This window comes from Pleurodeles waltl, chromosome 4_1 (genome assembly GCF_031143425.1).
Source record: "Pleurodeles waltl isolate 20211129_DDA chromosome 4_1, aPleWal1.hap1.20221129, whole genome shotgun sequence".
Taxonomy (NCBI): Eukaryota; Metazoa; Chordata; class Amphibia; order Caudata; family Salamandridae; genus Pleurodeles; species Pleurodeles waltl.
The window spans coordinates 510525-522140 of record NC_090442.1 but is presented as its reverse complement, the minus strand read 5'-3'; the positions used below and the strand labels follow the sequence as shown (position 1 = coordinate 522140).

The 11616-nt window shown below is 44.2% G+C and overlaps 1 protein-coding gene across 1 annotated transcript in view; it reads right to left on the bottom strand.

Moving 5' to 3' along the window:
* Nucleotides 1-5516: 5516 nt before the first annotated feature.
* LOC138288389 (vomeronasal type-2 receptor 26-like) overlaps nucleotides 5517-11616 on the bottom strand; it is a gene marked incomplete at its 5' end in the record, with an annotated part of 512420 nt that continues 506320 nt past the window's right edge. The window contains one exon of the mRNA XM_069229953.1: nucleotides 5517-6426. Within this exon, the coding sequence (XP_069086054.1) occupies nucleotides 5525-6426 (902 nt within the window). The remainder of the gene's footprint in view (nucleotides 6427-11616) is intronic.

The window sequence follows — 11616 nt, the reverse complement described above, 5'->3', positions numbered from 1 at the left end:
GGTAACTGCGATTGTTTTGCGGCCGCATTCATGGTAAAAAAACCATCATACATACCTCTGCGGTTCGGTATTAGGAAGGGACGCCCTTGACATGCCCCTTCCTAATACCGAATCGGTATGTAGGCAGAATCCGATATGAGATTCCGTAACAAGGTACCGAATCACAAAGTGGACTTGCTAAATACCAAAATGGGCCGTTTGTGATCGCAAAAATGTTTGATACATCTGGCCCCAAATGTGTTGGGTGAATTAGTAGATGGCTTGTTAGCTGGTATGGAATTGCTGACTCAATTCATTCATTGGCCAGAACTTTTTTTGTAATGTGACCTAATGGTTTATCCTTCTCATGCTTTTTCAGGTGGCAGTGCATATATCTTCCATCCTAGGATACTGACTCCATAATTGTATCTAAGAACCAAAAGTGCCTGTTTGTCAGTGTGCTTGCCTGTGTTCACTGGGATCCTGCTAACCAGGACCCCCAGTGATTATGTTTGCTCCTTTTAAACTTGGTTGCTGGAAACCTTTTCATCCCCCTCCCCTGTCGGATGCCCGTCTTACCTTGTCCGGTGAGGAGGTTGTCCGGCAGGGAACAGGAAGGGGCGCTGCTACCGCCATCAGCGTCCTGCCAGCAGAGCACCGCCAGGCCGTATTTCTGGTCATAATACTGCTGGCGGTGTTCTACTGGTGGGGCAGTGCAGGTGGTAGCAGCGCCACGCGCACCTTACCATCGTCCGCTAGCATGAGCACTGCCGGATTTCAGCCCTAATTGTGGCGGAAGCCTTGCAGTGCTCATAATATGGCGGATGGATGGTAGCCGCTGTGGTAGTATGTTGATGGCCGTCATGGCGGCAGTAGGCGTTTTTTTACCGCCAATGTCATAATGAGGGCCTGTGTGTTTTTTTCATGTGTGTAAGTAGTGTGACCACAGTGATATTGCATGAGCTTTGCATGTCTCCTAGAGAAGCCTTGGCTGCGCACCCACAGCTACCTCCAGAGAGTCTGGCTTATAGACACAGACTAGACTACACTACACTAATAAGGGATACCTGGTATAAGGTGTGAGTACCTTAGGTACCCAACACACACTAGGCCAGCCTCCTACACTTATTACTTTTGGTGGACTTACACCAACTCCAAATAAAAACACATTTTCTTACACTGACACTTGGCAGGGCTCGTCTTCATCTGCATTACTGGAGGATGGGGTATCTTTGTCATCACTGTGGTTTCTTTCCAACTGCCTGGCCATGTGACAGTGTGTCTCACTATCCTAGGTAGTATTTTGTCTGTGAGCCTGGTCTCTTCAGCACCTACCAGGGGCTAACCAAACATGAGGTCAGAAGGAGAGTGCGGGGGAGCAGAGTCAGCCTCTCGCCGTGAGCACCACTCCATCCTCTAGTGCTTTGCTGTCTGCCACTTGTCTTGCTGAGCTTTTCTTGCATATTCTCTTCTTGTGCCCCATGGATGCATAGCAGCTGTCCATGCCCAATTACAAGGAGCATCTTTAGGTGCTCTCCTGCCATCTGTAGCCAGCATGGGGAAACTCTGGGCATCCATAACATCCTTCTCTCTTTCTTCTTCTACTCTTTTTATTGATGTCCCTTATGGATGTGCCTCACTTAACAAATGTGTCACTCATGCCATCATTTATTTACTTTTTCGTGAGAATTAGAAAATACTTCCTTGTGCTCTACATCTATCTAATGTCTGGGATCTTTCAATCAACTTGTCTAATAGTTTAAGTGGTCTAAACCTAGGACACTTTCCTCGGAAAGGAATGTTTGCCATTGTTTACAAATATTGGCATGTGCTTTTTCCATAATGGTTGAATATAGCATGGGTATGAGTCCCTTTTGTGGGAGCTCTACTTGTGTAGGTAAGTTACTACCAGCAAAATTACTATTAGTAAAGTTACTAGTTGTTATACCTTTGTTGACACCAAAAAGCAGCAAACGTGGGCTTTAGTCTAACTTTCCTGCTTAAGTTGAAATGAACTACTTGTTGCTTTTCACTAGGATGAGTTACTACTAGTAACTATACTATCAGTAGAGATACTAGTAGTAAAGTTACTAGTTGTAACTTACCTTTGTTGTGCCAAAAAGCAGCAAACTTGGGCTTTAGTCTAACTTTACTGCTTAAGTTGAAATGAACTACTTGTTGCGTTTCACTAGGATGAGTTACTACTAGTAACTATACTATCAGAAGAGATACTAGTAGTAAAGTTACTAGTTGTAACTTACCTTAGTTGATACCAAAAAGTAGCAAACTTGGGCTTTAGTCTCACTTTACTGCTAAAGTTAAAATGAACTACTTGCTGCTTTTCACTAAGATGAGTTACTACTAGTAACTATACTATCAGTAAAGATACTAGTAGTAGATTTACTAGGAGTAACTTACCTTGGTGAGGTAGTAAACTTACACTTAAGTCTAAATGAATGGATGTGAGTTAGGCCCTGAGTCCCTTTGATGCACGCACTGGCTCAGGTCTTGCACTCCAGCCTGTCTGTCACTTCCGGAGCCCCTCCCTACATCCTAGGGCTGCAGTGAGCTGCCTCCTATTCATGACTCCGACATATCCAGCCCAGCCTAGCACGTTGTCTCCTTGATGTAAACACAGTCACATCTTTTTATGAATAGTGGTACAGCAGAAAGAAAATAAAATGCACATTTCACGATTTAGTCATGCTAACATTGTCAGACCTGATCAGCGGGTCAAATGGTGGGGTACTCTTCACCCTAGTTTCACTGTAGGAATGTCTCCTTTATCATTGATACCGAGGGTCACTTTGTGGAGTATGGTACAACTCTCTCCCCACCTCAGCATTGGGGGTTCCCAGGGAAGGCATTAGGACCCTCATGTACTGAGAATCAATCTGGTAAAATTGGTCACAAATTGCACACCTACTTTTACCAAATTGATTCTAATTTATCATAGCGCCTCATTACGAGTTTGGTGGTCTTTTGGCAAGACCACCGCAATGGCGGTCTGACCACACTGGCGGTTGTTTGGTTGTGTTCTGTTGGGAAGACCACCATGGTCATAATTTGGCAGTCTTTACCACCAGTCCATCGGCAGTATGACCAACGCCGCCAACATGGCTGTCCCGAGACCAACAAACTCGTAATGACCCCCATAATGTTTGATTCACAACATCACCATCCGTAATGGATCACAACCAGGCCTACCTCATTAATATGAATAAGGTAGGTCGCAAACTAAGACTCGCAGTGATTGGCAACAATCACAAGTATGGTGGCCTTCTGAGGTCTAGAGACCACCATGTCTTTGATTACTTTTCAAGAAAGAAATATTTTTTTTCAAAATGCAGCCCATTTTCCTTAAAGGGACACAGTATGCATTTAGAAAGAAGATGAAAACTTCTATAAACATTTTTTAGGAGCAGGCAGGTAGTAGTCTGAAAATGTCAAGCTCCTAAAAAATATCTTTGTCGACCTCCAGAAAGGGAAAGGGGTTCCTTGGGCACCTTTTACTGTTTGCGAATGGGTCCCAACCTACTTTTTTTCAACCAGATTTCAGTCGCAATACATTAATGCATTCCGTAGGGAGTTGATATTTGGAAGGGACGCCCCTAACATGCCCCTCCCAAATACTGATTCAGTATGTACTTGCAAACCCTAATTGGAATTCAGCAACATATTATTGAATTGCAATTTGGCTTTTGTACATACGAAAAGGCCAGTTTTTCAGTCTTAAATGCTGTGTTTTGTGAATCGGGAGTTTTGCAACCTTAACATAGCTTTGTGCACTAGCCCCAGCTTACTTGAAGCCTCAATATACTTGTAAACAAAAATAAGGAAAAAAGTGATACCACTGTGCAGAAGGCTGACGACCTTGAACTGCCATAGTGAGATTTCAAGATTACGGGTGGGTGAGGCACTTAAAACCCTGGCCTGGCTCAGCTCCAGCCAGTCTGTGGGACCTCAGGCCCCTGAGGACTCCAGCTTTCTTCTGGCTTCTCCCTCCCTCCATCCAGGAGGTGGCATTACATTCGGAGCTGCAGACTGTGGGACTGGAGAACCAGGCTAGAGAGCCAGCGCTTGCCATCCGCCCTGTGACTCTGCCCCCCCCCATCCCTATAAACAGTGCATGTGACCATGTGTAATGTAACTGCTGCTCATATAAAGCATCCAGCCTTGGGGTCGAGTTTGTGCTGCATTTAAAAACTGCAAAGGCTGAACTTAAGGAAAGACAAATAAGTATCTGTTTCCTGGCTGATTTGTACAAAGTGAAACCAGGAAAGCTGCTAAATCAGGGCTTTCCTGCTTAAATTGTGTAACCTTGGGTAACTATTTTATTTTACCAGAACTCTTTTTCCTTAATTATTGCTTCAGATAGCACCCTCAAATGTGTGAGATTAGACTACCAGTTTTACAAAACCTTTAATAAGTACACAGTACTCCTATGTGCCTTATTAGTGTCAACATTTCTATATTTTAAAGAAATAGACTTTTTGAATTTTGAGGAGACTTTCATATTTCACATCCTGTTTGTTCCATCATTTACATAGCAAATATGTTTGGGGCTGGGCACGTGCAGGACACAAGCCAGACCCTTGGCTCAGCCCTCCCTGTTATTTTCTTGGCTCGCCCACCTCTAACAGATGTCCTGTAAGCGGGTACAGAGGGCGGGTCTCGTGTCCTGGGATTGGCGCCTCACTCGTGTCACTCATCACGCGGATGTATCTGTGCCCGGGAATCATTCTACAATGACCAGTCTTGTTATGAGATCATCAATATGGCATGAAGATCTTTCAGTTTTACCAGTCAGGTGTAGTGCAGACAGACAGCTCTGTGTGCACGTAAGATAATTAAAAACCCTATTTGTCCCACTTTACAGTTTGCAGACTACAGTAACTGTTCACCATGTTTAATGCAGTGAGAGAAAGGGACAATTTTTAATGTGTTTAAATACTTTTAGACTACATGTTTCCACCTTCTCCAATGTGCTTTGAAATGCTCCATTTGCTGCTCTCGTTTCAAAGTTTTCTTGGGGGGAAGAACCCCCCAAACTCCTTTTTGTCCATCAGGCTTGCTTGCTTTACTTGCAGGCAACATGACACTCTTTCACAACTTTTACTCCCCACCACTTGCAAATGTCACCAGCCGCCACTGAACGGATGCTATGCTGAGCATGTTCTGGGTTGCATATGTTTGATGCCTGTGGTGCAGAGGGCTCCTGGTCTGGTAACTTTGAAATCTTTAACAATTCCCCTCTTTCGGGATGGTGCAGATGTTTATTTGTGAAAATCAAACTAAACTCAGATATCAAAAGGATATTAAAACAAATAAAACCATTGAAGCTTGCAAGTACAGAAAGGGCCCAAAATCATCCACAGCTGCTGTCCTTAAAAACTAGCTTCTATTACTGGAGGTACTAATGCTTTACTGCAAGCAGTCGAATGGTTGTACAAATGCATGATACATTGCTTTAAAACCCTCCATAAATACAGCATGTTAATGTTTAATAATGAATTTAGTCAATTTCAGCTCCAACATGAAACTACTAATGATTATGTAAAGTTAGGCGTTCTCTGGTGTTGATATCCTGCCTGAACAGAATGATGTAACATTTGGGGATGAATATACAGCCCAACAGTCCAGCACTAGAAGCTAAGATGGCGAAGATCTCCACGGCCACCATGTACTTGCCTTTAGTGCTGATATAGGCTGGAAAGAAAGAGACCCAGACGCTGCAGAACACCAGCATGCTGAATGTGATGAGCTTGGCCTCATTGAATTTATCCGGGAGGTTCCTGGCTAAGAAGGCCACAATGAAGCTGGCCGAGGCCAACAGTCCCATGTACCCAATCACACTGTAGAAGGCAGTGACAGAGCCCTGGTCACACTGCAGGATCATCTTCCCAGTCTCAGACTGTGTGTCAGTGCCAGGGTGAGGTGGAGCTGTGAGCAGCCAAGAGAGACAGATTGTCACTTCTCCTAGTGTGCAGAAGAGGACAATAGAGCCGGACACTCGGGACCCCAGCCACCTACTTAGTCTGCTCCCAGGCCTTGTGGCATTAAAGGCAATGACAACAGTGATGGTTTTTGCTAAAACACAAGACACAGCAACAGTAAAAATAATCCCAAATGCAGCTTGTTGGATCAGACAGGTCCACGTCGCAGGGCGTCCAATAAATAGGAGGGAGCATAGAAAAGCCAAAATTAGGGCAGTGAGGAGTGTGTAGCTGAGATCACGGTTATTAGCCTTCACTATTGGGGTGTCCCGGTGTCTGAGAAAGATTCCCAACACTACAACAGTGACAGCAGAGAAGATAATGGCCACAGTGAACAACATTACGCCAAGTGTATCACTATATGAGAGGAAAACAATGACCCTTTTGTTGCATCCATCCTTCTTGGCATTCGGCCACTGGTCCTCAGGGCACTGCATACAGTTTTCCATATCTACAATAAAAAGCAAACAAAATCAGTCATTTCTTCTGGTTCAAACGTTTTAGAAATGTTTATTTCATAGTGTGATAAAGCATTTATTTCCACATTATTTTGAGAATATATTACTATGAATACAAAAGTAACCTTCTATTGTATTAGCTAAATCTAAAGAAAACAGAAATTAATAATATTGAGACCCATGGGATTGACTACCATAGATCAAAGACCATAACATCCATTGTAAAAACATTGCAACTATATATGCCTGCGCATACAAACATAATCGATTACATGTCACAGCCCTGGAACCTTTTCCAGCTGCAATACATGTATGTGCAATGACCAGCACATCAGCTTCTATTTCCAGAAGCATTTCTAGGCAATAAATAGGTGACTAGAAAAACATCATGATAGATGCTTTCATTTACATGAGAAATCATCATGAAATTTATCATGAAAGAAATACCATCCATCGTCCTAGTTTTTGCTAACATAAATGGTGAATGAGGTCAAATCCAGGGGTTTGGACATTGTTGCGTTCGGTTTAATGATACAGGCTGGAAAGAAAAAGAAAGTGATGGACTCGACTGAGAAACCTATAAAGGCAGTAGGTGATTAAATGCATAAAGTGTTAGAAGGGGGAGAGGATGTCTACTTTAGAAAAAATGCATGATTAATGATATGAAAGACGACTCACTCTACAATAACATCAGGATATATGGTGTGGTGGAAACCACAGAAAAAGATGACTTCTTAAACTTCATGACAGATTTGTTCTCCAATGTGCAAAAACATACGATTCAAAATCCCAGTGGAGTTCCAGAGGGTGTCTTGGATCCACCAGACAACTATAAAAGGCCTCGAGCAGACCACATCCCGTAACTGCCTGTCTACTGCAGCATCAACACATGAAAACTATCCTCCAGACAAAGAGTAGTAACTAAATCCATCTTCGCAGATTGCCCTGTTGACACCAGTCCCAAACAAAAGAAGTTCTTGGACCCTAGATCACATCTCAAGAAATAAGAAATCACTTATGGTCTCTCAGACCTGACGACAATGCTTATCACAGGGAATGATGAACCTCAGATCTCAATGTTCAAGGTCAATTGGAGGATGTTCTGGATTCTCGTGTTTCTGCAAATTTCAGATGGGTACAGGAACCTTGGGCCAGATGTATAATTTTATAAAATTGTGATTACTGAATTGTGAATTCCTGCAAATCACAATTAGGTAATCGCTATTCTAATGTATGAAACTCATGGCGTTTCATTTTGCGTTTTCTCATGGGTCTCAAAGCGACTTACCTCATTAATATTCATGAGGTTGGTCGCAATTTGCGACCTATTTGGGAATGTTAAAATTATTGGGCTCAGCAGACCACCATGTCTGTGATTGCTTTTAAATAAAGCAATCTTTTTGTATTAAATGCAGCCCATTTTCCTTAAGGAAAAACAGGATGCGTTTAAAAAAGAAAAATTTAAAGTTTTCATTTCATTTTTTAAGAGTAGGCAGTGGTCCGCATGAATTCACAAAGGGGGAGGGGTCCTGTTTACAAATGGGTTACCTCCTAATTTAAGTAGATGGTAAAATACAAATGTTTTGCAACCGCATTTCGGTCACAAAACATTCCTGCATACCACTGCGATTCGGTATGAGGAAGGGATGACCTTGACAACCCCCTTTCTTATATTGAATCAGTATGTAGTTGCAATTCCAATATGCAATTCCGTAACAAGTTACTAAATTGGAATTCTTCTATACCAAAATGTATTTTTGAGATCGCAAATGGCCTGATCGGGCCACCTGTGACTGCAGAAACGCATGATACATCTGGCTCTTTATACTCTGACCAGAATTGCACTGGGTACTAAGATAGCATTTCTACTAAGGGATCAGACAGACAATATTTACATGAGGAAGGACTGAATTAAATCATTGAGGAACTACTTATAGACAGAGTTAAATCTGGGTCCTCAATTTAGAAAAAACATTAACCTTGATCAGCAAACTGCATGAACATCCATTCCTTTCTTTTCAAAACCATGTTTATTGATATTTAGATAGTACTGGGAAATCGTGGCAGATACTTTTACAATCAAGTATCTTTGTATGAACAGGTCATCATTTCCTGAGAGAGACGTCACTGTAGATCTGACAACAACTGTAAAGCAAAAAACAGTAACCGCTCCGCAGGAAGTGGGGGCTCATGATTAGTCCGAAAAAACAATATATGAAGAGAAGCAGTGTGATGGAGATGACTGTGGATACAGCTCACAGGAAGGAGGCTGGAGCATGATATTCTTCCGGGGTGAAGAGTTAGAAACCAGATCCACTTGCAGCATGTGCAGCAGGGAGAAGAAGGGGGGTGAAACTGCATCTCACAGTGTCTCTCATCAGGTATCTATCCCTTCAGGGTGGGAGATCATCATTAGAAATCATCACTTTGTATTCAAGTTGCAAGGCATCCCATAGCTCAGTGACTGGAATCAACAGATACACCATTTTTCTTCTCTACATAAGGAGGTATTTTCCACTGAGGCAAGTGTTGAAGATCATTATGTTAAGATGACAAAGAGTGATGAGTCGAGGATTTCCAAAGCTGGGTATAGGAAGTTGTCTCTGTGTAAACTATCTCAAAGTGAGAGATAACGTGTACAGAGTCCAAGGGTTCCCCTTAGAGGTAAGATAGTGGTAAAATTAGATAATACTAATGCTCTATTTTGTGGTAGTGTGGGCGAGCAATGGCTTTTCAGAGGGTAGTGTTAAGCATTTGTTGTACACACACAGGCAATAAATGAGGAACACACACTCAAAGACTTAACTCCAGGCCAATAGTTTTTATATAGAAAAATATATTTTCTTAATTTATTTTTAGAACCACAAGATTCAAAATTCAGGTAGGTACATAAATTGTAAGGTATTTGGCATAGGTAAATATGGAACTTTGAAATAAAACAGTAATGTACACAGTTTTGGCAAAAATGGCAATAAGCTTTTTAAAAGTGGACACAGTGCAAAAATCAACAGTTCCTGGGGGAGGTGAGTATTGGTTGTTTTTTCAGGTAATGAAAACACTTACAAGGTCAGTTTCCAGGGCATAGGCAACCCACCATTAGAGTTCACGTTAACCCCGAACACCCAACACCAGCAACACAGGGCGGGTCAGGTACATAGGTCAAAGTAGGGCCCAAGTAGCATAGGTGCATGTAGAGAATAGGGGTGCTCCGGTTCCAGCCTGCTAGCAGGTAAGTACCTGCATCCTCGGGGAACAGACCAGGGGCCTTAGTAGAGCACTGAGGGGGTCACAAACAGGCACACAAAATACACCCTCAGAGGCACAGAGGCAGCCGGGTGCAGTGTGTGAAGTAGGTGTCCGGATTTAGATAGGAATCGATGGAGAGACCCGAGGGTCACTCTGGCGATGCAGGCAGTGCTCAGGGGGGCTTCTTATGCCAGCCACCAACTGGACAAGGAAGAAGGCCACCTGCTGGTCACTCCTGCGCCAGTAGTTGGTTTCTCTCGGGCTTGGGGGCTGCGGGTGCAGTACTTTTTCTAGGTGTCGGGTCCCTTTGTTACCAGGCAGTCGCAGGCAGTGGTAGCCTTTGGGTTCTCTCTGCAGGCGTCGCTGTGGGAGTGCAGGGAGGTTGTCTCAGGGTTGTCCACGTTGTGGGAGTCGTCTGAGAGTCCTCTCTGCAGTGTTGGTTCTTCTGGACATGAGCCAGGGGTGTTGGATGCAGAGTGTTGGGGGCTCACACTTCCGGAGTGAGACTAGAGTCCCTTTAAAGAATGGTTGTTTCTTGTACACAGCCGCTGTCCACAGGAGTTTCTTGGTCCTTCAGGTGCAGGTCAGTCCTCTGAGTCCTCAGAGGTTGCTGGTCCTGCTGGATGCATCGCTGTGCAGGTTCTTTGAGTCTGGAGACAGGCCGGTAGGGCTGGGGCCACGTCAGTTGTCTTCTCCATCGTCTCTGCGGGCTTTTACGTCAGCAGTCATCCTTCTTGTTTCAGGTTGGAAGAATCTGATTTCCTGGGTTCAGAGTCACCCCTAAATACTCAATTTAGGGGTGTGTTTAGGTTGTGGGGGAAATGGGCAATAGCTACTGTCCTTGAGGGTGGCTACACCCTCCTTGTGCCTCCTCCCTTTGGGGTGGAGGGGCACGTCCCTATCCCTATTGGGCTAAATCCTCCAAAACAAGATGGAGGATTCCTCAAGGAAGGGGTCACTTTAGCGCTGGACACCTTAGGGGTGGTCTTGGCTGAGGGGGTGACTCCTTGTTTTTCTCATTATCTCCCCTGGACTTGCTGCCAAAAGTGGGGGCTGTGCCCGGGGGTGAGCATCTCCACTAGCTGAAGTGTCCTGGGGCATTGTAACACGAAGCCTGAGCCTTTGAGGCTCACTGCCAGGTGTTACAGTTCCTGCAGGGGTGAGGTGTGAAGCACCTTTACCCAGTGCAAGCTTTGTTTCTGTCCCCAGAGAGCACAAAGGCTCTCACCCCAGGGGGTCACACACTTGTCTCAGTGGCAGGCTGGCACAGACCAGTCAGTCCTGCACTGAAGGATTGGGTAAAATACAGGGGGCATCTCTAAGATGCCCTCTGAGTGCATTTTGTAATAAATCCAGCACTGGCATCAGTGTGGGTTTATTATTCCGAGAAGTTTTATATCAAACTTCCCAGTATTCAGTGTAGCCATTGTGGTGCTGTGGAGTTTGTTTTGACAAACTCCCAGACCATATACTTAATATGGCCACACTGTACTTACAAAGTCTAAGAATGGACTTAGATACTGTAGGGCCATATTGCTCATGCAGCTATGCCCTCACCTACGGCATAGTGCACCCTGCATTAGGGCTGTAAGGCCTGCTAGAGGGGTGACTCACCTATGCCACAGGCAGTATTTTGTGTGCATGGCATTCTGAGGGGATGCTATGTCGGCTTTGCCTTTTTCTCCCATACAACACACACAATCTGCAATGGCAGTGTACATGTTTTAGGTGAGGGGTCCCTTAGGGTGGCACAACACATGCTGCAGCCCTTAACAACCTTCCTGGTCACAGGGCCCTTGGTACCACTGGTACCTTTTGCAAGGGACTTATCTGTGTGCCAGGGGTGTGCAAATTGTGGGAACAATGGTTCATTTTTAGTGAAAGAACACTGGTGCTGGGGCCTGGTTAGCAGGATCCCAGCACATTTCACAGTCAAG